The sequence below is a fragment of the Anabas testudineus genome, chromosome 12 (genome assembly GCF_900324465.2).
Source record: "Anabas testudineus chromosome 12, fAnaTes1.2, whole genome shotgun sequence".
Taxonomy (NCBI): Eukaryota; Metazoa; Chordata; class Actinopteri; order Anabantiformes; family Anabantidae; genus Anabas; species Anabas testudineus.
Genome location: NC_046621.1, coordinates 8,738,911 through 8,763,863, shown reverse-complemented (window position 1 = coordinate 8,763,863; position 24,953 = coordinate 8,738,911). Strand labels below are relative to the sequence as shown.

The window sequence follows — 24,953 nt, the reverse complement described above, 5'->3', positions numbered from 1 at the left end:
AGAGGAAGAAAGAAGAAAGAACGACAGCAATGGAGACAAAGTGAGCACTAGAGGTACAAAAATTACGGAAGGGCAGGAATATGACCGAGACAAAAAGAAAAAACAGAACGGGGAAGAGGAAATTAGGAGGACAAGGAATGAAAGATACAGTATAAAATAAGGACTGAGAACAAAATGAGCGTGAGAGAAAGAGGAGGAGGTGAATAATTCAGTGCCACGTCCTGGAATGGCTGCACACATATCGATGAGATCATGAGTTTTAATGGGTGGCTACTGAGCACAATTTTATGGTGTAATCAATCAGGGAATGTGGAGCGGAGAACACACAGACGCATCACATGCACCATGTGTAAGTGTGTCATTTAACTTACAGTAGGGTATGTGCCTAGGCTTATATAGTAGTACACAGTTAAAAGCATTAATTCAATTAAACTGAAGAAATGATCTAACATATACATTTACACATAGACAAAGAATAGATACAATAACGCTACCCAAAAATAGGCTGTGTTGTGTTGATGTGACAAGATGTGTCTTTTCAATCCCATCACAACGCTACCAGCCAGCCAGACAGCAGGGGAGCTGGTTAATGTCCGACATGCATCACAGCCTTGACACAGTCGCATCTGTGTGTACAATCAAATCCACACAACATAACAATTGTTATCCTGGTTGTTGGGTTGTATGCATGTCTACCCCAGGGGGGGGGAGAAAGATAAAGATTAGATTAAAGGAGATAGAAAGCAATAAACTGAAGAACAACTGTGTGAGAGACACACAGAAAGCTTCGATTTCTATTGTCAGGCATCCAAAAGCTAAACTGTGTTTCGATATCAACTCCAGTTATTTTCTAACACTTAAATCTGAACAATGAATCTGAACCTGAAATCGTCTGTTGGCTATCACTTTCCTCTACTATTCCCTTTAACCCTCTAGTGGTGTAAACCTTCCTACACAATCTGGACACATCTCTTGGAAACAGAAGAATGTCGACACCCCTCTGGTGTATGTGGACGGATGTAGAGGATGTTTACCCTCTTGTAAGCTCTTGTGAGCAGCATGTATACACATGCTCCAAACGTCCCTCCACTGCACTTGCACAATACTGCATATTTATCCCATACAAACAAACCCTAACAAACATGGATAATATGCTCAGGCTTATGCAGGTGTGTGTATCCTGCGCGCGCACACACACACACGCACCCCAGTATTAACACAAGCATAAGGGGGATGCAGTCAGCTTGATGTATTATTCAGTGGCCCCCAGTGGGTGGCTTTAGCCAGTGTTGCTATCACAATGTTTGTGCTCAAATACTGCTCCAACTAAGTATAAGAATTTTCAATGAAAAGGTGCCACACTCAAGGACACAGAGTGTGCACGCTCATGCCTTTTCTATGGACACACAAGGCACAGAAAAATCTGTGTCAGCTGCACCTGAAATTAGATTTATTGTTAGTCCCGAAAAATCGCAGAGAATGACTGTGAACACTTTGTCATGGAGCTATTCCCTCACAAATACTGCAGGAAAAAAACAAGTCACTAAAAGTGTGAACATCAATGCAAGGCTTTTACCTTCATATCTGTGGTCCTAATTAAAAAGAGGAAGAGGGTGTTGGTAGGCTGTAGCTATGATGTATCACCGTCCTCTCTATTGATCTGTATGTTTTTTCTCTTCCTTCCCTCGCGCTTGCTCACTCTTTGTGGTTTTACCTGGTTACATTAGAAAACTGCAGGACACCGTTTAATGTTCTCTGCTTTTATGCCCTCTAGAGAGGCCTAATACACACATAGAACAACGTGTTAGCCCTCAAATACACTCTTTCCCCTGTGGTATGTTAATATTTTTATGGCTCACACTACACATAGTATAGTAAGTATTAGCGGCTCTGGATGCAAACATTGGCAAGATGTACAGATTTGTTCTGAGGTGAACCTGTATCTGAGGATGCTTTATCTTCCCATTTCTCTGCAGAAACCCTTAAACTAACTGTTAATTTTGGGAACACCCTCCATTTTATTATAAGCGCACACTGATTTCAGCAAATGGTATAGTGTTGTAGGCGACAATATGAAGTAGGAGAAGGATTTCTAAAAGAAATGTCTTCCTTTCACTGGATACCCTGATAGATTTTTTTAAAAATAAGCTCAACATCCTGAGGTTGTAGCATAAGCCTGCATAAGTAATTAAGTCTCCCAAAAAATCGTGTAGTTAGAATAATAGAGAGTGAGAGGAGCAATTAATAAGACGTCTTCTCTTTAATAGTGTTACTGACTGAAGTAGTGAGAAAAGAGGGGAAAACAATAAAACCTAATTGAATATTCCAAATTTAATGGTTTCCCTCTGTCCACCATTCATTTAGGCAGCAACTTCTTTACCACTCTCTGTCTAGTCTGTCAGCGTACAAGTCAAACTGTCACTAAAAGGGGCACTTTTCTTGTCAGTCACCTTTGCAGCCAATCATTGAGCGGGCCCCTAATTCAACCAGGAGGAGAGGAGAGGAGAGGAGAGGAGAGGAGAGGAGAGGAGAGGAGAGGAGAGGAGAGGAGAGGAGAGGAGAGGAGAGGAGAGGACTCCCAGTCAGACTTTTAAAAACTACTTTAAACAGGCAGTGCTACTTGTTTTTGTTTGACATGACATCTCATGAGAAGACATCTCTGTTACACAGTAAAATATGATTATTTATGCATGAGTGTGTGACCAGTAAAAGCACCTACAGATTTACAAATATACTGTCTACTCTTCTTGGCATGCATAGAATTGAGTGAACTAGTGAGAGACGCAGACTAATACATCCATTCAGCCGTCTATAGTGATGATTAATTTAGGACCCCCTACCTTCTCTGATCCCAGCCTCCCCACCACACACACTGAGCCTCCTCCCTCTCTTTCTCTTGTGCCTCATGCCTCCTCTCTCACACTCTCTCTGTATCCCCGTAACTCTCTCTCTCGCTCACTCCCCTCAGTGTCTGATGCAATCCGTTACCAACCCAGAGAGCTTTCCTCCCATTCAGACACAAAGAGAGCGGGAGTGTTGGACTTGGATGGGGGGAAGCAGGGGGGTTGGTTTGGGAATCTTCTCCTGGATGTGCCAATCCTGGCTGTGCCCCAGGGACACACATGAGATAAACAGCAGATAAGCCTGACAAAGGCAGCAGCCCCAAGAGCAGGAGTTGGCATGGATAAGGGGGCATGGCATGGATACTAGCACCAAAGCGCCCCCTGTTGGGGATAAAAGGCACAGTGTAGGAGTGAAGAAGAGACAAAAGAGCTGGTTACAGCTGAGGCAGGGTGTCAGTGTAAGTGTGTGTGGCATAAAAACACTGATGGGCAGGGATCTGTAAGGGTTCTCACACTGTCAACTGTAAGGCAACATTGCTATTCTGGAAACAAGCGATGGCGTGTGTGGGCATTTAAGGACTCTGTATGCTGGAAGGAGGAAGTGGAGATATGTGAAAAGGAAAATTGTCGTAGTTCACTTACACAATGTGATATATGCTGCAGAGTGCACGCACGAAAAATTACAACCAGCGCAGACATCTACATAAGATGTGTATTTGTTTGAATCTGTGAGCACAAGAGTATATCTCTCCTTCTCCCTCTCCGTCTCTCCTTCCAGGATGTTCAATAATTCACAGACAGTACGAGTCAAGATTGGCTCAGCAGGGGGCGTACCGGCTGACAACATATTCATACAGAGCTGTCAAAATGAAGAGGAATTACATGAAAAGACACATGTAAATCTTTGCACACACCCAAACGCTCATTTCAATTTCGGAAGGAGAAGCTTTATACTCAGCAGATGTTTGTATGTATGCAATGTATGTGCACACACATACACAGAAACTCTGGGACTAGAGTCTTCACACCTTCCTAATTCAACTTAAAAACTATCTTGTCCCTGTGTCCTCTGCTTTTCTTCCATTTGTTAACTTGTAATGTGCTGCTGGATACATTTAGTCATATTTTCAACAGCTCTTTTCTCTTGATTCTCATCAGATTAAAGTCATAGCCTTGTCAAAAGGCTAATTATAAAGAAAAGAAAAGGAATAAAACAACAATGGTCATTAGAATTTAGTGAGAAATTTAGTGTACATATAAAATATAAAGCGTTTACAGCTACAAGAACAGCCACTGCAAGTGTCTCTCTTTTCTTTTTCAATCTCTTGAAGTGGAATTAACACTTTTCTGTCTTCAGTTAGTGTTTTTAGGATAAAAAAATGTAATGAAAAAATACAGTCATTCACTTATTTACTGCAGAAAAGGACCTAATCTTTAATATAAGTATATGAACATGTAGGATTGTCAATTAATTCGCAGGTGAAACTAGAGTTAGGTGTTTCCATTAATGTGATGACAATCAGATGTCAGTCTGGGAGGCCCTGATTTATTTAAAGAAGAGAAATCTGGGTCTTCACTACTCTGATCTTCACAATACAGATTTGTAGAAGTGTGTCACAGGATGAACAAAGGAGATTTCTGAAGACCTTCGAAGAAGAGTTTTTAGTGCTCACTGGATGTTAGAAAATCATTTCTAAAGAGTCAAGTATCAGACAGACAATGTACAAATGTGTAAATCTGTACAAGCAAATTATAAAGAAATCATGGCAATGAGGTGAAAAAGTAATGTTCCACAATAAATTAAATCGATTATTTCCCCTAATTTGTTCTTTTGGGGTCCCTTTATCGAGTTTTAGCACCTATATTTATGCAGAAACAAAAAAAGAAATCTAAAGGGTTCACGAACTTCAAGTGCCACTTTATGTCTCGTATATTTCTCCATGAGAGTCACAGTATCTCTCAGAACAATACAGGCTTTGCAGAACAACTGACACATCCACTCTCTCTAGATGTCAGCATGTCTCACGGAGGGACTTCCACCTGCTCTGTACAGTTAAATCGGAGTTTGCTACAGCACATCACAGCAGACTGCACTTGTGTCAGCAACTTTCTAGAGCGCGAGTTTCCTGTGCGTCACTTAATTTGCACCACATTTGAGTGAGAATGCAATTTACAGCTCTCCGGTTCAAAACTGCAAAGTAAATATAAGTAAATTGATCATTTTTGTGTTTGCTGCCTCTAAGCAATAGCAGATTTCTAAAATGAGCCATTTGACAGCTAAGTGGTTTCCTTGGAGCTATTTCTCTGAATACTTAGCATTTGAGCGTTGCTATGTTAGAGATGTAAGGAATGTTGCATCCTTACCAGCAGGGGAAGCTGCAGTGGGCAGACTGAGCTGTGAGAGCCAACTATAATGGCTAAAGCAACAAGTTGAGCTACTGTCATCACACCCACTCTTCTTTTTTACTCTGTTTCCGTCTCTCTGTCTGTCTCCCACAATGCCTACACAATTACCTACACAATTACAGTGTCAGACACACACTCACACACACACACTCCCTCATCCAGAGAGAGAGAGCTGTGAAAGCTCAGGTCAGGTCTCACTCTTCACCACCATTCAGGGTGCTACAGTGTGGATTTTAATAGATCTTATAGACGCTGCAACATCAAGGAGAGGAGACTGAACCACATTCATACTGATAGTCACATTTCTACACACACAATCACACACATGGTGTACATTTCTAGAAGTCTAATACATTTAAAGCTACACGGATACAAAACATACTGGAGAAATCCTGTGACACTATCTCAGTAATATGTATATGTTGAATGTATATGTTCTCACCTGTTGCCCAAAGACTTTTCTTCCAGTTCGTTTGGCTTGAAGAACCACTTCCCAATCCGCACAAACCCTTTATCCATCAAACATCTGCACAAGTGATGAGAAGTAAAAAGAGAAATCATGTGGTGAAATAGAAAATGTTCATTAAACATCTCTCTCTCTCTTCCTCTTTGTCTTTCTGTCCCTCATTATGTGCGGAATGGGATTTCGTTTCTCAATGACAGCTTCCATAAAATCAATTCCTGTCCTTGTTACGACTTTCAAAGCATTTATGAGGAGAAACAGTTTGATGCTGTTTTTATTTACTTAACCAAGTTAAATCACTTTTTTTTTTAATTCTTTTTATCCAGAGCGAAATTAAGGCACAAGAAGAGCAAAACAGAATTTTATTGGCTCTAACTCGGGCTCTCTGAACTGTTTTATGGTTTTGCTTATTACTTATAAACTGTAGCAGGGACTGCCCCACAGCTGCATCTGAGCAAAGTCTGCGATGTGGCGTTTGTGACAAGTGCACAGGAAAAAGGAAAAGTAATCTTCTGCTTCCCAAAGTGGCAAACACTCTACGTCTTTACACTCTCAAAAGTCTTCTCTTTTATCAGATCAAAATTTGATCACCTCAAACAGTTCAGCCATAGCGCTCCCTATTTTGGCCATCCCGACATCTATGCACTTTTTCACCTCAATTCAGCCTCCTTTCACAGGCAAAACTCAACACGCTCTGAAGTTTGACTTCTCTCTGTGTGCAGGTGCCAGTAAATTCCCTGCCGGATCCTCTGACCCGGGTCAAGGAATTACAAAACAGTTTTATGGACTGCTTTCCACTCAGCCAGGCTCAGCTAGCCAAAGCTTTCAGCCTCCAGCTCTACCATCTTTGGTGCATACCTATTAACAGTTTACTTTTCCAACCATGGCATCTCTCTATCTCTTCCTCTCTGAATCGGTCACTCCAAAATAAAATGAAGCTAATCCTACTAAAGCCCTCAGATTCAGTTATTCCTTGATGTTGAATAAACACTAGCTCAAAATACAATATAATATTGATGATGCTGAGGTCACAGGATACAACCAATATCTCTCCTGATTATAAAGCCAATATGCTTAGCCCATAACAAGTTGGGTTCTTAATTGCCCATCTGGCTGCTTAAAACAGAGTATGAGAGTATTACTCGTCTCTCACAAAAAATGTTTTAAGAGCGGTATGTTTGGGAGCATATTTACTTGACTGACTGGTGTCTCAAGCCATCACACTCATGTGTCTTGCTGTCAAATGACGTTTTTCTTGTACAGTATTTTGTACCAGTGTCTAGGTTATTTAAAAAACTCTGCGTATCTGTATTTTATCATGTTAGTGGCACCTGGCTTAGCTTGATTTGCTTGCATTGTACCTTAAATGTAAGTTGCATAAAAGCGTCAAATGACTAAATGTAAATTTAATGCAACCACAAAACTCTCACATCTTTGCTGTTGCTGTATTTCAGTGTGCAGAAACTTTCAAAAGTACTGTACTAAACAGCAGAGCTCTCCTGAGCAAATTCATTTGATAAAATACACAAAGTTTGAACTCCAAGTGCAACTCCTTGTTTTTTATATATTTAATTGTCTGTGTTGATCATTGAAATATTCATATCTGCTATATTTGTAATTACAATGCATTATTTTTTTTAAAATAATAATAAAAACAGCAGTGGACAGGGGTCATTTTCATCTGAACAATGTTGAAGAACATGGAAGTGATCCCTCCTGTGTTGAAATAGTCAGCTATAAAAAGGAGTTAGCTTCAAGGTAATAGGAAGGTTAATTCCGCCTGCCCCCTATGATGATCACTGATGCTTAACTTAATAGAGAGCAAATATGTACTGCTTCATTTAACAGATGGCTCTGACTCAGAAAGGAGAGCTTTGGGTACTTGAGCAAGTGATTCAGCGCTCAGATTATAATTTCATTAAGGTGAAGCTGCACTGAGGAGACTAAAGCTGTCTATCAATAAAACCTAACAATTCTTTTTTTGTTAATTTTAGTTCATGATTCAACTGAAAGAATATTTTTAAAGTGGTACTGTGATTGTGTTTATTACACTAAAATGTAAAGTTCACGTATATTTAATAAAGTATTCTGATTAACGAGCAGAGAAACTTCCTACACAGTTTAGACACTTTACCTTTGGTCAGGTTCATTTCATTTTAGTCCTAGTAGTTATAGTTGGTCCTTTTAAAATCAATGTCTAGTTGTGGGAGAATTATCAATATCAAACTATATAGCTTGCCCTGCATTAAAAATCTTACTCACAAGTACTGAAAGACCACAATGATTAATTCAATTGAGAATATGTTTTAAGATGTACTTAACATTTGAATATTTTTTAAGAAATTACTAAACAATTTATTTTATATTTTATAATGCATGACATGTTTTGTCTTCAGTCATAATGTAAACTGAAAGTAAAGCTTTTAAATGTAATGGGAAAAAATATAAAGCCTAAAAATGAAGATATTGGATTTAAATATATCAGTGCAGTACTTTACTTACTTTCCACCTCGGCTTTCTAGTAAAACAAAGCACAACAGCTTTACTACGCTGCAAGTTATTTACTCCATAAAAGAACTGTGTAACTATGTCTGTTATATAACATGGTTTTATATTCAGTGGAAGTCATTCACAGACTGACTGCAGCCTTCGCTGTGCAGCTAGTGAGGTGCTCGAGTGTTTTACCTTTCCAGCAAGTTATGTATAGCCTTGAACAGCAGAGTCCTGCACTCGTAGGATAGTCCGCACTCCCACAGTCCCTCCTCGGCCACTGAAATATATGAAAACAAACTTTATTACACATCTTAATATTTTATCATGTCAATATTGAGTTATATTTTCTGTAACAGCAAACATCTGTGCACACCAGCTTGATGATCCGCAACACATGATTCAGACTGTCTTGTGTTTGTATCTCGCTCTGTCAAAACACGATACATGTGTTGATGAGAAAACCTGCTCAACATATCAGAAGCCACCATTAAGATAAAGCTGTGTGTGTGTGTGTGTGTGTGCAGATGTGTATGCGGGGTGCTTGGCTGTGCAGCTGTCAGGTTGGCTGCGATGACAGCCTAGTTAAGCCCCATGCAGTTGTCAACCCCGGTTAGCTGGAGAGTGAGAGTGTGCTGGTGTCGGCGCACGCCGACACGCGTGCTCGCGCGCTCCGGTTTGCACACGCATGCAGAGTTTTAGTTCGACACCCTTTATCCGTGAACATGGGGAAATCAGCTGACCGAACCTCTGACAAGTCAGTTCACACGTGTGTCCAGTGTGTTGGGAAAATTCTGTGCCCAGCTTATTTCTTTAACCCCTTGACCCTACTCCAGTTCCACCACCACCACCCCCAATGCCCCCCCCTTTCCTCTTAATGGGGAAGAAAAAACACACACACACACACACACACACACACACACACACACACACCAGTTAAGTGTTTCTCTTTGTTTTTTGCCATATACCTGCAGGGCTGCTGGCAGAACTGGAGGATTGTGGGTGGGTGTTGTGTTTGCTTATAGGGTGGTGGCAAACAAACCAAGCATCAGAGAAATACACAAGAAAGAAAAAAGACAAGAATGAGAGACAGAGGCAGATTGCCTGGGGGATGGGTGGCATAAACCCCACTAGAGGTTTTCTCTTTCCTCTTCATTTTCCCCTTTTCTTTTTTTTTAGGGTGGTGTATTCCTTTCTCTTCCCCTGTTGCTTTCCTGATATTTCCCTCCTATTTTTTCTTCATCTCCTTCTTCATACCAGCGTGAATGAAATTTCCTTACTCGCCAGAATTACCCCGTAACCATGGAAACGCTGGCGGTAAGAACATGGCGCCCTGGCATTCAGTTTCAACGCTGGTCCCTCCCGCCCCTCACCCTCCTCCTTCTCCTCCTTCCTCTGTTCTATTGCTTCCAACACCCTCCACCACCGTCCCCCTTTTCTTCCCCACCACCCACCCCTCATTTACTCCTGCTTCAGGGCTCAGACAGGAAGCTCGCTCTAGCCAGCTCTTCTACAGAGGAGAGAGATAGGAGAGTACCATGAGCAGAATGCCAAGTCTCCAGCAAATCCAGCTCATTAGCTCTCACTGTCTCTATATCTCCCTCTCTTAAAAATCCCCCAACTTTTTTTTTTATTCCCCCCACACTGCCAATCCTCCACAACCCATCTTCATTTACTCTGCTCATGACCAGTTGCACAGCAGGCTCCTGACCCCTTTTACTCCAAAAACTGTGTCGCTGGCTCCTCAACCTTACATCCTCTCAGCGTTTCTACCCGAAAGTCATCAAAACTGAATCACACACACTTCTGCGACGTCTTAAAGGACACTTCCCCACATTCGCTCTCCTAATCACAGCATGTGATTTTGCAGAGTTCAGAAGAGCAGTCATAATGTGTAGCAGTGCGGGAAACATGCAATCTAGGTTAAATGCTCTTGTTTATATTGTAGTTGTCAAAGAGCCAGCTCACTGCACCATTTCAACACAAGGTGTGACAAATCACTCTTGCAAGCAAACAAGGTCAGGCATCCGCAGAAGCATGCACACAGAGCCGCACACACATAAATATGGAAAAGGTGGTGTGAAATAAAACAATGATCCAGAGTCATATTCCAATAGGGATGTGTGATACATATATTAAAAAAAAAACACTACAAAAACTGTAATTTACCAACAGTCTGTCAGTAACGACCACGTTTTGACTTATTACTGCCTGTTAATCAGAGGCGGGACACAGATGGCCCATGGGAGAAGCATGATGTAGACACTAAACACACAGCTAAGTGCAACAGGGCTTTAAAGCATCATGGTCCATCATTTATCATAGCCTGAGCTACAGGGAAATGCACTGTGAAGAAAAGATTTTAAAGGAATTGGGTGTGATCGACCTCGCTCTCAATTAGATAAAAATGAGGACTCATCATTTTTGGAACTGTAGCTCACAAACAGCAAAAAGAAACAGAATTTGTTATGAACAGTATTTTCTGTACAACCCAGGCCAGACAGTCAGCAAATGCACCGACACTGATTATGCTCCCGACTACAGTAACATATATAATAATAACAATAGTTATGCAACAGTCAGTGGAACTTTGTCTGTGTATGTGGGTGTACAGTGAAGTAACGTTCTTACAAATGCCCCCCCTGCTCTTGCCACAGTGCCCTTAACTACCACACCACACCAAACACAAACAGGCACTGATGGAACTGGGTCGCCACCACTCCTTCTCTTTTTCCATCTATTCCATTCACAACTCATTTTCTCTCTTTTCCCATTGTGTTTCTACCTCTCCGTCTCATTTTTACATCCATCATTCACATCGTCTCTGCTCTCTTTCAGCCCCCCCCCCCATCGTATTAGTCTCACAACGCTAGGGGGAGAGACCCCTCACAGCTTACAAACACAAACTGGTATTGATCTGAGAGGGAGAGAAGGTGAAAGTTGAGGTGTGACAACATTCTGTCTTGCATATGATGACCCCTCTGCACACATCTTCTTCCTCCTCTCTCCCCCATTCGTTCATTTGTCCAGGATCAATAGCAGCCATTGTGTCTCTGCAGTGTGAAGGCTATGTGTCCTCACTGGGCAATGTGTGCATGTAACATTGAGTGTAAGTGTGTCTGTGTGTGTGATTTCCCTGAAAAAACAGACAACCCCACTTCACTAATTAGCATCCCGGCTGGATGTCTAAGCAGAGGCTCATCTCTGCTGCATGTGTGTGCATATATTTACTGTACAGCGCATGTAGGGTGTGCACATGCAACATGGGCTAAAACAACGCGTTGACTTATCAGTTATGTCCATTACAAGTGGAATGTGGTGATGCATTTTGATAACAGGCACTTTCATTTAGACATATCAAACCATCTCCACATGAACATTTTTCTGCAATATGATTATGAATTCAAGACAATTAAGTGCTGTGAGATAAACTGCAGGCGTATTTGGCAAACACATGTAAATTTGTTTGTGTGGCATTGTGAGGGGTTTGTGAGCGATTTCAGGAGCAACCGAGTAAATGAAAAAGGCAAAAAGAAGCTGACAAACAGAGAAGCTGACAGGCAGTGAGCTTTAGATCAGCACATATAAAAAAAACCTGAATAAGTAATATTTGCCAACAATGCTTAAAGATTTATCATTTTAAATATACTATTACAAATCTTATTCATTACACCGTAGGGAATGATTGAGTTTTGTTTTTAAGTTTATTTATTGATTTAGACATTAGTTTGTGACTCTGGAAAATCTCTGCTTTGATTAGTTTACAGTGCTGACTCAACGCGACTCTGTTGCATTCTCCAAATACAAAAGGCAAAATTCCCAGCTAGCACTGCGAACTTGTCTGACTGTAAACTTTAAACTTCCCCCGGGGCTTTCGCCCATATAGTAATAGGAGTGGTTATATGGTAATAACATGCTGTAACACAATGGCACTGAGCCAAAGTTAATGCAGCTCAGCAGCCGAGCTACTGTACACAGACAGGTGTTTTTTTGTCCAGTATTTAAGTTTAATTGTGTAAAGATAAGGAAAGAAAATCACTTTGGACTATGGCAAGTGTTTTACTACTGGAACACTTCCAAGTCATCAGGATGTTACTTCCTAAGGAAGTTACTGTTCAGGAACGTCTTCTAAGGAACCTCCCTTTCCAGTGGTGAAACCTGCTTTCAGTTTGGGTTGTTTGGTCATAATTGGGCTGTTTGAGGTGTGGCAGGCAAACATAAATCCAGCTTTGTGCAGTTTGAGAATTTTATAAATCATGAACTTTTAGGTTAAATAGTTCCACAGACAACGCTTTGAGGAACATTTGAAGACTGAACCCTCCAGACTCTGGGGATACCTTATCTTCATGAGACTAAATCAACTATATCTGTCTATCTCTCTCCTAATAAATATCATTATATGTGATTCTCTATAAAACTAAAGCTCCGAAAGGCTCCTTTAGCATCACCTTGAGCAAAGCAAGAAGAACACCTTGACCTGTGCTCCACGCAGCTGATCAGTTGCATCTTACCGCGATTACAAATTAGGGATTTTTTTTCTCCTGACTCTGTCTCAACTTCCACTGCTGCAAGCGAAAATTACACATGAAAAAGAGGGTGCTGCGTTGACAGATAAGGATATACGTTATAAAATGTATATATTTCCAGGAACTTAGGATATTTTATTTATTCAACAGCATCTATTCGAATGAGCCCGACTGTCTTATGTAACAGTACAGAGATTTAAACTCAGTAGTAGTAGTTCTGCGCTTGAGTCCCCTGTTTCTGGCTGTAGAGGAATGCTGTGAAGTGTAAGCAGAAAGAAAAACCAATTTGTCTCTGTGGTACATGATGAAAAAGACTACTCTACAGGTCAGGTGGTCTGTTATTACTCCTGCTTATTTTCCATTTTCAATCACATGAGCTGTGAACTGGCTGATATGAAATAATGTGAAAGAGGTCAACCAAACATCGAGTAGCATCTGACACCAACAGCATGGCATCTGAGTGTAAGTGTGGAGAGTAGTTCTCTATTAAGAAAATATGTAATATGCCTATTGGAAGTCACTGAATTCATTTTATTTTAATTATGGGCTTCTTATTTTCTACAGAAAGGTTTCACTCCACAACAAAACAGACAAACGTGTTGACCTCATTTCTCTCTGCTCCTGAAATCATTAAACACCCTGCACCCTCCACCTCTGTCTATTGTGACAGTTGCCCACATGCTCTCACGCCCTAGTGACACAATTTCCTTAACTTTTCAGCGACACCTGTCAACTGAACACAACATAGTGTCTGCAATGCCTCTAAACGCACCACCAACACTACAAAATTTGCAGAGCAGTAACCAGGAAGCTCCAATTTTTATACCCTTTAAACTTCTATTGCTTTTCTTAAAGCCCCAAACAAGTAAGATTTACAACTTGTAGTTATGTGCTTATCAAATCCAGCTTAGTCCCCCAGGTGTAAAGGTGCAGGGATCTGAATGTCTTTAATCACCTCTCTTATCAAACCAACTCACCCAGTGGTGGCAATCACACTTCAATAAAGACAGAATTTTGTGAAAGGATTTTAAAGTTGAAATGCAAGAATGATCAAGCCTGTACAACAAAAAAAAAGACAATGTTTCCATATATACCTTCATGAAAACATATATAAATATAGTGGGAAAAAAGTTAAGTGCAAATACGGCAGGCACTGAGACCCAGAAAACCAGACAGACTAAACGAGGGGCAGCAGTGACAGCGAGGAGGAGGAGGCTCGGGGAGAGTGGAGGGATGAGGGGGAAATCTGGAATCAATTAGGTGACTGAGCTGGAGTTGCTTGCATAGTTGTGGGGGTGAGTCAGGCAGAAAAAGCAAGAGAAGGGACCAGGGTGTGAGTGTTGTGTCATGAGTATTTATATAAACACAAGCCGTCCAAAGCAACTACAGTATAATGGCTGAATGGTAAATATTTGATGGCACACTGAATTGGCCATGTGAGCATTGTGTCGCAGCCAGAAAATCTGCAAAGACGTGGTCAAGCCGGGGTCAAAGTGGAGGGTTGAACGGCCAGCTGGCACCAACCCAGCAACATGTCAACACGGCAGCTCTCGATTTTCCACTACACACCTTGCCCTTGTTACGTGTTCGCACACCAAATTCACAGCGCTTGTTTTCTATCGTTGGCTCTAACAATGGGGGAATTTTGACTTAAAGAAGAAGAAGAAGAAAAAAAAAAGATCAAAGCGAAAACAGGAACTTTGTGAAGCATGTTTTTATAAGTCTGCTCGCAGCGGAGGCTTGCAGAACAAATTCAAATTTGCAGACATATGCACAGAATATATCATGTCACAACTTTAAATAACACCCATTGCGGTTTTCACATGGGTTTTTCCTGCACAGCATGTTAAACTGCTTCCAGCAATGACCTGCGGTGAATACTAGGAGCCTGGAGCACCTTTGCCATTATGCATAAGGCATACTGATGGGAGAGGACAGAGTGGAGTAAATAAGAGGTGAACACATAAAACACGGCCGTCACTTTATGTATTTCTGCTGATAGAAAAATAAACAAAGACACAAAGAGATAGAAAGAAAGACAGACGTACAAAGTGACCAAGCTGCACAGTTTATTCACTCGAGTGTGGAGCAATCATTGCGGGCAAGCAGTAAATGGGAAGGAAAATAAATTATAGTAACAACAGAGGGATTACTACATGCACAATGTTGCACCACCATCCTAAAACACACCAACTCAAATTTTCTCATCAAGTAAACAAGACAGGCAGAACATATCACTTCAGGCCTATGTTCAAATTTAATTTGTTGTGTTAGACTTTAGAGATTAAAAGCATCCTTCTGTATTTTTCTACATTTGTTGGCTTTATGAGCCTTTTCATTTATTTTTTAATTTGATAAAATATAAGTGACATAAGCCCCTTAATTTATTTATCACCTCACCAGTCAGCCCAGTGCCGATTTGAAGCAGTATCGCGTGTGATTCCTGTGCTCATCATTAGTAAGAGCACTGACAGCGCAATTTATAATTTACAGGATATGTGTTTTAATGTAGAGTCAATGGTGTAATTAGAGTGACTGGAGAGGATTTAGCTTAGGCTATTATACCAACATCAAGAGCTAAATGTGATTACTCTCTAATATAACCCGCTATAAAACTGCATGTGTGTGTTTGAGTATAGACGACTGGAACAGACAACAGAAGAGAGTGAAAGAGAGAGAGATAGCATTAAAGACATAACAGATAAGGTAAGGCGATGAAAAGGGGTTGTGCAGGATAGTCAAAGTGAAAAAACAAGTGTGTTTGTGTGTGCATGTGTGCTGCACATTGGCTGCTCGCCAAGCCTGACAATCAAAAAAGAGCCAATTGTGCAGAGAAAAGCCAACAGAATTATCCCACACCCTTACATAATTTGACAGTCACTTAGCTCATTCAATCCCAGAACACACACACACACACACACACACACACACACACACACACACACACACACACACACACAGCATGCATGTGGGAGCTAAAAATCTTTTGATGTTTGGGATGGTACGGATGGATGGATGCTAAGTGCCAAGTGCCAAGTGTTTTCCCATAAGTCACTGGGAAATAAATAAATGAAGGGACGCACTGTCTGAACTGTTTCGCACACATTGTCATGAAAACACATTTTGTCTCTGTGGTCTCCACATAATCACAATTAGCACAAGCACAGAATTAGAAGTTTAAAGCAATTTGATTACACTAAATACTGTAAGCATCAATTTCTATATTAAATGGAGCTTTCTTTGCTCTTCAAGTACTGACTTGTAGTTTATCCATCATTTATAGAAGCTGAGTAGAAAACAATAAAATATATTTGTTTGACATTGTTAGATTCTGTACTTGGATTTTATCAAGTCAAACTTTAAATAGACACTCACTTGTATTTCAATTACTACGAGTATTTCAGCTGAATAATAACGTGCAGTGCTTTCCTGTTTTGACTCTCAAACTGCAGCTGAATAAACTCTTAAACATCTCCTGTCCACTGTTTCCTCTCAGAATTAATCCTGTTTGCCTGAATACAAGAGCAAGTAACAGCACATTTTTATTTCTGTTTACATAAATGAAGGTGATGAGGATTACTTGTATTTATAGTTTACAAATTATACAGTTTGCAGACGTTTCACAATAAGTCCAGTGGTTGTTTTTACGACAGCAACACTCGTGTGTATTTTGGTTCAGCATTTAACCGGTTATTTGTACAGCAGAAGTAATTTACCTGCTAAACGTGTGCTTCATTTGAATAAAATTATACTAATTTATGTGACTATTATTGGCGTCCTTCACTTTGAGCATCACACATGTGGGAGCTAAAAAGCTGAATATCACAAAAAAGGTTTTGCACTCCTGGCTGAGGCAGAAACGCTATTGATGTATCAAAACACAATGTGAAACAGATTTTGGAAATGCAACATGATGTACATGCAACCTAAGCTGTTTACAGATGTCTAAACATTAACTGCAAATGTCAGAATCAGTTCGACCAGATGTGACAGACACGTTGAGGAAGTTTCTATCATACAAGTGCCGCAAAACCAGAGCGTACACCATGACACCGACTTGAGACTGAGCTCTGCCTGTGCCTTCGCAACAGCATCACATCAGGGGAAGCTATTGATGATTGTGATGCTTCCCTTGAAGCCCATTCATAGCTGTCACTGTGATATGTGATGTTACGAGCAGCTGGCAGCACTGAATTAAGAACAAACCAAGTATCAATTATATCTCAGTGCTATGATGATCTTTGTTGTTTTAAAGTAATACCTGAGGATTTAATATGTGCAAATATTCTGAATAATTTAAGTACATCATCGTGTAAGCAAGCTACAGGGAAAGATGATTAATATTCATGATGACTGTCTCGTGCACAAAACAAATCTGACAAGCATTTTAACTAATGGACATTAAACTGAAACACTAACAGACTACAATATAAGAGCACGTTGTCATTAATCACTTTTGCAGCATGTGCTGGAATGGCTGAAGCTAGCGGTGTAAAAGGGCCCATTTCTGTGGTGTTGACCCTCATGTTAAGCCACAGACACTTGAGCACCTCATTAGGAGTGAATGGGCCTTGAGGTGGGAGGCAGGGCAGCTATTGAGAAGCTTAGCGGGACTCCACAGGGCTTCCTAACTGCCACTAGAGGGGAGAGGAGAGGGAGACTGACAGCAGAGCACTCTCTCTCTCTCCCTCTCTGTCTCTCTCCTGGATGAGGCAGAGCTGGAGCAGTCTCCCCTCAGTCTTCCCTCAGTTCTTATGTCCTTAGAGCACTTACACTACGAGGGCACATATTTCAGGTAAGCCTCCAATTGTACTGCAGAGATCAATAATCTGTAGCGACGTAAGAAAAGATGTCAAGTCGCGGACATCACCTATCTGAACATGCTGAATTCAATGGACACATACAGGTGAAATGATGAAGGAGAAATGTAAACAACAGTTTACAACCATGCACAGCAATGATGCTGTGCGTTGTGTTCAGCCAAATGTAACCACAGCACTCGGACATAACCCCATATTTGTTTACTGCTGCAGAAACAAAATGAAGCGAAGCAGAATTAAGTCTCTGGTTTATCCACCTTTTTCTGTAGAACTCAAATTGTCTGTATATATGAATGATTGAACTGAAACTCACCTAGAATTACAGCTAATGATAAAATGTCCAATACACAAGGAGAAACAATCCAGAGCCGTTCTCACATGGCTGTGCGAGAATCTCTCTGAAATGAGCATTTTGGCTTCACAAGGTCTCATTATCCCAGTTCTTCTGACAAAATTCTTCAGATTTCTGCCATTTCAGCCAGAAATGTGGCTCCAGCAGATTAAGGATAAAAAAAAAAAAGATCCAGGTGATGAAATGAGAGCCCATTGTGAAAAGTGTGAGAACTCATTTCTTTGGCAGCAAACTGTGACTTTAAATCAACCAGTAGAAAGAAAATGTAAGTGAGCACATTCATGATGGATAGCACAGCCTACAAGATAACATGTGCAGGCTTTCTGTATCCAAAAATGTAATTTTCATAATTGCTAATTGTTTTAGCAAACAGCGGTAGTCCCTATAGGAGAATAGCTGGCTATTGTGGAGACATTGATTGTGTGGTTACTGCAACAAAATCAGCATTTCTATGCTGGTGATAAAAACACCAGGGGAAAAAATCAATTTGGCCGTTGTAGACACTTGATGCAGGCGGAGAGGCCCCATAAACTGCAGATATCAAAGGCAGCTGGCTCATCTTCAAAATGGAGGATAGGAAGAAACAACAATAGCATGCATTTCATTTAATCTCTGATCATTTATTTAAAATATATGTATATATAGCTTCTTTTCTGAGTCTGTTTTTGTTTAGGAAACCTTACGTCTGTGCATCATAATTGTTAAATGTCCTGAAGCCAAATAAGTCCAAACTTAAAAATGTGGAGGAGTGCTTCTCTTATTTAGAGCTGTTGTTTGTTTGTTCTTGTCCTTAAGCTCAGAGTACTTCATTGTTTTTTGCTAAGCATATTACATGATGTATTCAAAGACTTACTGTGTACTAAACTAATACTGACAGCATCAGATGATGAGTTCATTGTAAATATGTACAGCTTACAGTAAATCACACCTGCTCCTCAATACTTACATATTTGCCTATATCTACCATATTAATTCTACCATTATATTATTTCCTGTGAACCCAAGAGAGGCTCTTCTGAACTTAATAAATAACAAATGTTAAACAGAAGCGAAGTGCGGGTGCAGTTAATATCAACCCACGACCTCTTGGACAGTCTGTGTCTATCTCGAACGTTAATCCATGCATGCAGACATTTCAAAGGCTGAGCCCCGATGATTCTCTTAAGCGGCACACTTGTGTTTATTGTGCTTCCAGATCATCCCATAAAAGGCTGTCACAGTGACTGAGAAACGCGCCTTCTTTTTTTCTAACTTAAAGATGAAACACAGCTGCCTTTGTAAGGAGCTGCAGAGGCAAAATACAGAATTGGAGGATAAAAAAGTATATTAAGGGAATCCTATTAATCTGTAAAATCATTGTAAGCTTTAGATAAACGATCTTTGTGAATGCAAAATAGAAAGATCATAACTCTCCCTGTCGTTTCCCTTCACTTCCTTGCACTTCCCTCCACCCTCCATGTGACAATTCGCCCTACCCCTCAACTTTGCTTCCCAGTTTTTCACACTTACATAAATTCAGTTCCCTAAAAACCTCTCTTCTCTCTCTCTCTCCCCTCTTCTCCTGCACTCCTTCTCAATCTCTGTCCCTCTTTTTGTCTCTCCATCTATTTCTATGTCGCTCTTCCTCTCTCAGACACACACACACACACACAGATACACACACACACATGCACAAAGCTCTCATTCTTTCAGTTTGTGGCTTTTCTTTCAAAACTGAAAGCTTGTGAAGGAAAAACGTACACCCCCACCCCTTCTCCACGCAGCTGGGAAACTTCACCCCTACCATCTCATCTCTCTCCCTCCCTTCCTCCCTCCCACACCCACACACACACACACATACAGGGTACAGGGTCAGGAGGTCACAGGCCACGCCTTGACAACCCACAAGGGGAGGAGAGAAGAAGAGAAGGAGGGAAGGAAATCAGAGATTCTCCGTCCTTCCCCACAAATTTACACACAAGTAAACGGACTGAGGCAATTTTTTCCTCACTTTTCTGTCTGCATCCTTCATTCCTTGTTTCCTAGCTCACTTTTCCCTTTGCTCTCCATGAGGATCTGGCCTTTCCGTTAAGAAAAGTTATCATTAACTTATTCTCTTTCATTCCTGCACTGTGGATTTGCGAGTGAATCTGTGACAGCATACTGTACATTTGTCATCAGTCATAGCTGAAGAACAGTTTGAGCCTTTCTCACAGATTTGAGATGAGAAAGATGGGAACAGGAGGTGTGAAGTGAGCAATTTTCAAAAGAAGTGTATGTTGTTGTTGCTGGCATGAAAGCAAATAGGAAAATAAAAGAAACGTGCAGCACACCACACCAACTGCATATCTAACTGCCCGAAGAGAAATCGCAGATGTTCTCCTCTCCCTCCAAACAAACCACTTCTTTTCTTCTTTTTGAAGCATGAATTCCCGTCACATACGCACTCCCCTCCCTTTCTCTCCCTCTCTCTCTCTCTCTCACTACATGTATCTCTCTCTTGTCCTTCTCCTCCCTCTCCTTATTCCCACTCTTCCCGCCCCACCTCCCTTCTTTTTCTTGCTCATGTTTTCTTTTCTGTTCTTTTTTTTTTTTTTTTGCTATCATGGAATTGCTGCTTTCCACATGTGACTCACTTTTTCACCAGCCAAAGCCAGACAGGAAAAAAAAGTCAAATGCCTGTGTCTATCCTCTGTCTCGCTGACTCCGTGTGTCCCTCTCAGTAGGTAAAGCAGCATTCCTTCAGGGGGCTCTTACAACCACCGTAGATCTCCCTCTTTCAGTAAAGTTGTTCCCTATTGAAACGTGTCAGCCAGCGACCTAGTTCCTGATTCAAGCAAAAACTGGGAGGCTAATTATTCATTCCCTCTGTTTGAGTTTTGCTTCTGAGAGCTAAAACTGAGAGACAAACCCTGAAGGAATAAAGAGAAGGAGTAGGCCTTGATTGGCAACCGTACACCCCCACCTTTTATTTGCCAAGGAACCGAGTGTGCTCGCAGACATTCGCCACCCTAACATCACAGAGAGCAACCCCGAAAACAAGGGAGGAGAGAAAAAAAAAAATAAAGCACAACAAAGCCTGAAAAGAGGAGGAGTAGCAGGAGGAGGGGGAGGAGAGCATGGTGAGAGGGCTGGAAGAGGCGAGCGTCAGAGGAAAGAATGAATGCCAAGTAAAACTTGTTGACAGAAAAAAAAAAAAAAAAGCTTGGGAGTTATTTCAGATCAGGGTCACTTCAAAAATCTGATTTGTAAAAAAAGCTCTTCTAGGATTTTTTCCTTAAGAAGTATCATCAATGCTATTTTAATGCAATAAAAATACTAATATCTGCAGTTTTCTTTTCACCGTCACCTTCCCTTTTATCATGAATGGGAGACATTTCAATGCAAAACACATCGATTAATGCAAGAGATCAGCAGCGACGAGTATAAGCTGGGCAAAATGTTAACAGCAGATTGCTGTTCTTATTGATGGATATTTGTCATTGAAACAGCCCGATGAAAAAAAAAATGCCTTCTACATTAACAGGGGGTTCTTTCACTTTCATCGACTCTCTTTTATTCACTGCTTTATTTTAAACTAATTGAACCACGTGGCCCCTGTCTTCCTTTCATTTAGTTCCTATTTACTGGTTTATGGCTACAAGTCATAACGTTAAAAAGGCTTTTTAACAAAACCTGTGTGGAAAGAAATGACCACTTTCACCCACATTATCAGGTCAGAAACACACTTTCCTGTCTGCGCACTGGCACCTGTTCTTTCCGACACCATTATTTAACACTCATCCTGGGAGGATTGGTTCAACGTGTTTGCACGCCCCTCATCATTTCTGCTGTGCATGCAGGGATCACATTGGCACAGTGCTGAGCAGGGAGAGCTGTAAGCTCTTATAGCATTACCTGTGACAACCTCTCCTTTTCTCTTGTTAATGTGCCACCGCATGGTATCATTACGATATCAGAAACAATGGTTGGGTAGGTGGGGTGGAGACAGAGGAAGAATGAGAAGTAAAGTAGAGAGCCAAGGGGGAAGATGGACTATAAAACACACCCTAACACACAGCTATGTGCCAGATTTTTAAATTTTACATGGATAGACTTGAGAGTGTGTCAGCCCAAATATAAGCTGAAAGGTTAAATTTCACAGTATACAGTATATTCAGCTGCTCACTGTCATCATCAAAATGATAAGTTGGGTACGGCTCACAGTAAATCAAGAAGAGCCAGCACTTTAGGATCACCGATTTGAATCCAGGCTGCCATAATCAGGGAGGTGAAATGGACACCTGTCTCCATTCACTTAACAACTGCTGCAGAGATGCACTTCAGCAAAACACTTAATCCGTCACTGATTCAAGGGCCATAAGCAGGAGGCTGTGGCTGCACTGCAGAGGATAGGAGAGGTTTTAGGTGTAAATATTTGCCATTGAATAGGGACATTACTGCATTTAAAGAAAAATTGTACATTAAAGGAAAAAACTGATTGTTTGTTAGATATAGTATGAACCTGCAACAGAAGCCATAACGGTATTACACTATATTTAGTGTAAGAGATATATAATCAACAAGAATCACTTGAATACTGTATATCAGCTAATGACTAATATGATAATATTAGGTGATGCTGATAAATTTGTTGTCTGTCCTATGTGCACTCTCAGTGACTCTTTCTAACAGGTAAGCTGTGTTAGTTGCACATATTTAAAACAAATCAAGCATTTATCTGCTATAGGCTTTCTAGAGAGTTAAACGCCTTGTCAGGAGTTCATACTGCTCTTACTCTATGCAAACAGCACTAGTTTTGCTTCCTTTTTAAGGAGTCAGGTAGATAGATAAAAGAAACAGGACACTATGTGTGGCACATTAATAACTCGCAAGTGGATCTATAGCAGAAATAACCTCAATCTAACCTGTATTTCTGAAGCAGGTGGCAAGTGTTAAGGGGGGTTTGTCTCCACAGGCCAGATTATGAGTTCACAGCCAGATGTGGACAGATGGAGGCAGAGGTGAGCCCTCCCTCTAGCCCTCTACCACACACACACACACACACACACACACACACACACACACACACACACACACACACACACACACACACACACACGCACACACACGCACACTCTTGGCAATGATTTTTTTCACAGGACAATTACCTGCCACCTCTGCCAGCCTACACACACCCAGAGACGCACATACTTTTGGCCAATTATGGGCACAAACAAGAAATGGTAACCGCCACAATCAAGCCACACATAGAAACCTGTCACAGAGTGTACATACACAAACTATAACCCCTCCAGCTCCATGAAATATGCCAACCAGCTCTGCTTCTGAAGGGCAAAGCACCCAGCTGCAGTTTTCTAGCTAACTAAGACTCTTCCTGCTCCCTGTACATATTTGGCAGAGAATTTTTTTTTTTGCTTGTTTAAACCTAGTGCCTGAAGTGATGTCCAATTCACTCTTCCTCTCTGTTATGTTAATTCCATTATCTCTGATTATTTTCTCATAAGCATTGCTGCTCTAATCCACTTGTTGGTCACATATCTTTGTTGCACCAGCCAACCATTGAGCTGATAATGGATATGCACGACCCAGGTTTTCAATTCACTCCTATCTCACTCCTGCTCTCACACTTAGTGCTAACTGTTATGACAGCACAAACAGACAGCTGAACAATGCTCAAAATCATTTTAAAGTAATATAATAGCAAAAAAAAAAATGCTTGCAGATCAGTCTGTTCTTCAAAAGTAAAATAATACATTGAAAAGGGGTGTTTAATTACTGCTCTTCTGCCTTGGATCCCTGTACTATATAGGTTGCAGTCTTTAAGATCATTTTTTGAATTAAATATGCACATAATTTCTCTGAGACAGTGGTTAAGACTCCCATCTCTGGAACAACATTCACCCGCAGCTAGGATTGATTCCAGTCACAATCTTTTTCTGCTGGATTTTCCCTACTTTGTATTCCTCTCAGCTTTACTACAGTATCAAGAAAGAAAAGGAAATCTCAGGGTGGTGGAAAGCTCACTTGGTTAAACATATATACACGTCATTCATTATATTGGCAACTTCAAAATGAGGGTAACACAAATGTCTTAAACACCTTGACACATTTCTCCAATATGCAGTAGATCCAGTTGGGATGCACTAGATAAACATTTTAGCAATATCAATAAAATTATTCTGATAATACAACATCTCCCACACAGTGTTACATGAATGGCTTTTTCACTATTCTTGCTGCTCCTGCATTCACCTTGACCACATGCTGTTTCTGTGGCACGCAGGAGCACCGCCTATGGTGTTATCAAAGTCATCAGCCCTCAGTTTTCTGTTGTAGACATTCCTAACACTACCCACACACTCCTCAATCCATATTCAATCCTATTCTAGTGCCCTTTACTCATTGTGAATTGAGCACATTTGTCGGACGGCAAAATAAACTGACATTTTCATTTTAGCGATCTACTGTAGGTTATGTTTTTATTCTGAGTAATTTGTGATGAGTGCAACAGTGGAATAATTTGAAATTCATAAATTACCAACCCACATTAAGGGCTACAAGGTTCAGTGGCAGCACAGCACATGTAACTGTTATTACAGAGTCCTTATTTGTGATAAAGACATCTGCAAATTTAATGAAATGCTCAGTTTTTCAAAACACATGTCTGTACTATTAGCATAGAAAATTAAAAAGTGCAAATGTGCAAATACAAAAATTCTAGTGCTTCTATTACAAATATATACACACAACTAAAAAACATTTTACCTCCACTGAATAGCTAACTACTAGTTTACTAGTAGTAACCCAGAAATTGTGAAACTAGATAAAACAGATGTAACAGAAAAGGTTTATCAACGCAGGTCAAGTGAAAGCAGGCAGATAGAGACTACATGACTCAAGCATAGTTTTTGAAGCTGTTATGGAGGTGAGGTAATAATTCTAACTCAGGTGGGAAAGTCATTCCTCCATGGGGAAGAAAGGAGACAGCAAGGCCACTGCAGTAAACGGGATAAATAATTGGACAATTGTACCAGAACACAGTGCATTGACAGAAGTCTAGGTCATGACACG

The 24,953-nt window shown here is 40.7% G+C and overlaps 1 protein-coding gene across 4 annotated transcripts in view; it reads right to left on the bottom strand.

The window, feature by feature from the left end:
* Positions 1-24,953, bottom strand: part of LOC113158571 (mediator complex subunit 13L) — a 63,570-nt gene that overhangs the window by 17,474 nt on the left and 21,143 nt on the right. For all 4 annotated transcript variants that reach the window (XM_026354557.1, XM_026354556.1, XM_026354558.1 and 1 more), the window contains exons 3-4: positions 8,398-8,482; positions 5,692-5,775 (exon numbers count right to left, since the gene is read on the bottom strand). In XM_026354557.1, the coding sequence (XP_026210342.1) occupies positions 5,692-5,775; positions 8,398-8,482 (169 nt within the window). The remainder of the gene's footprint in view (positions 1-5,691; positions 5,776-8,397; positions 8,483-24,953) is intronic.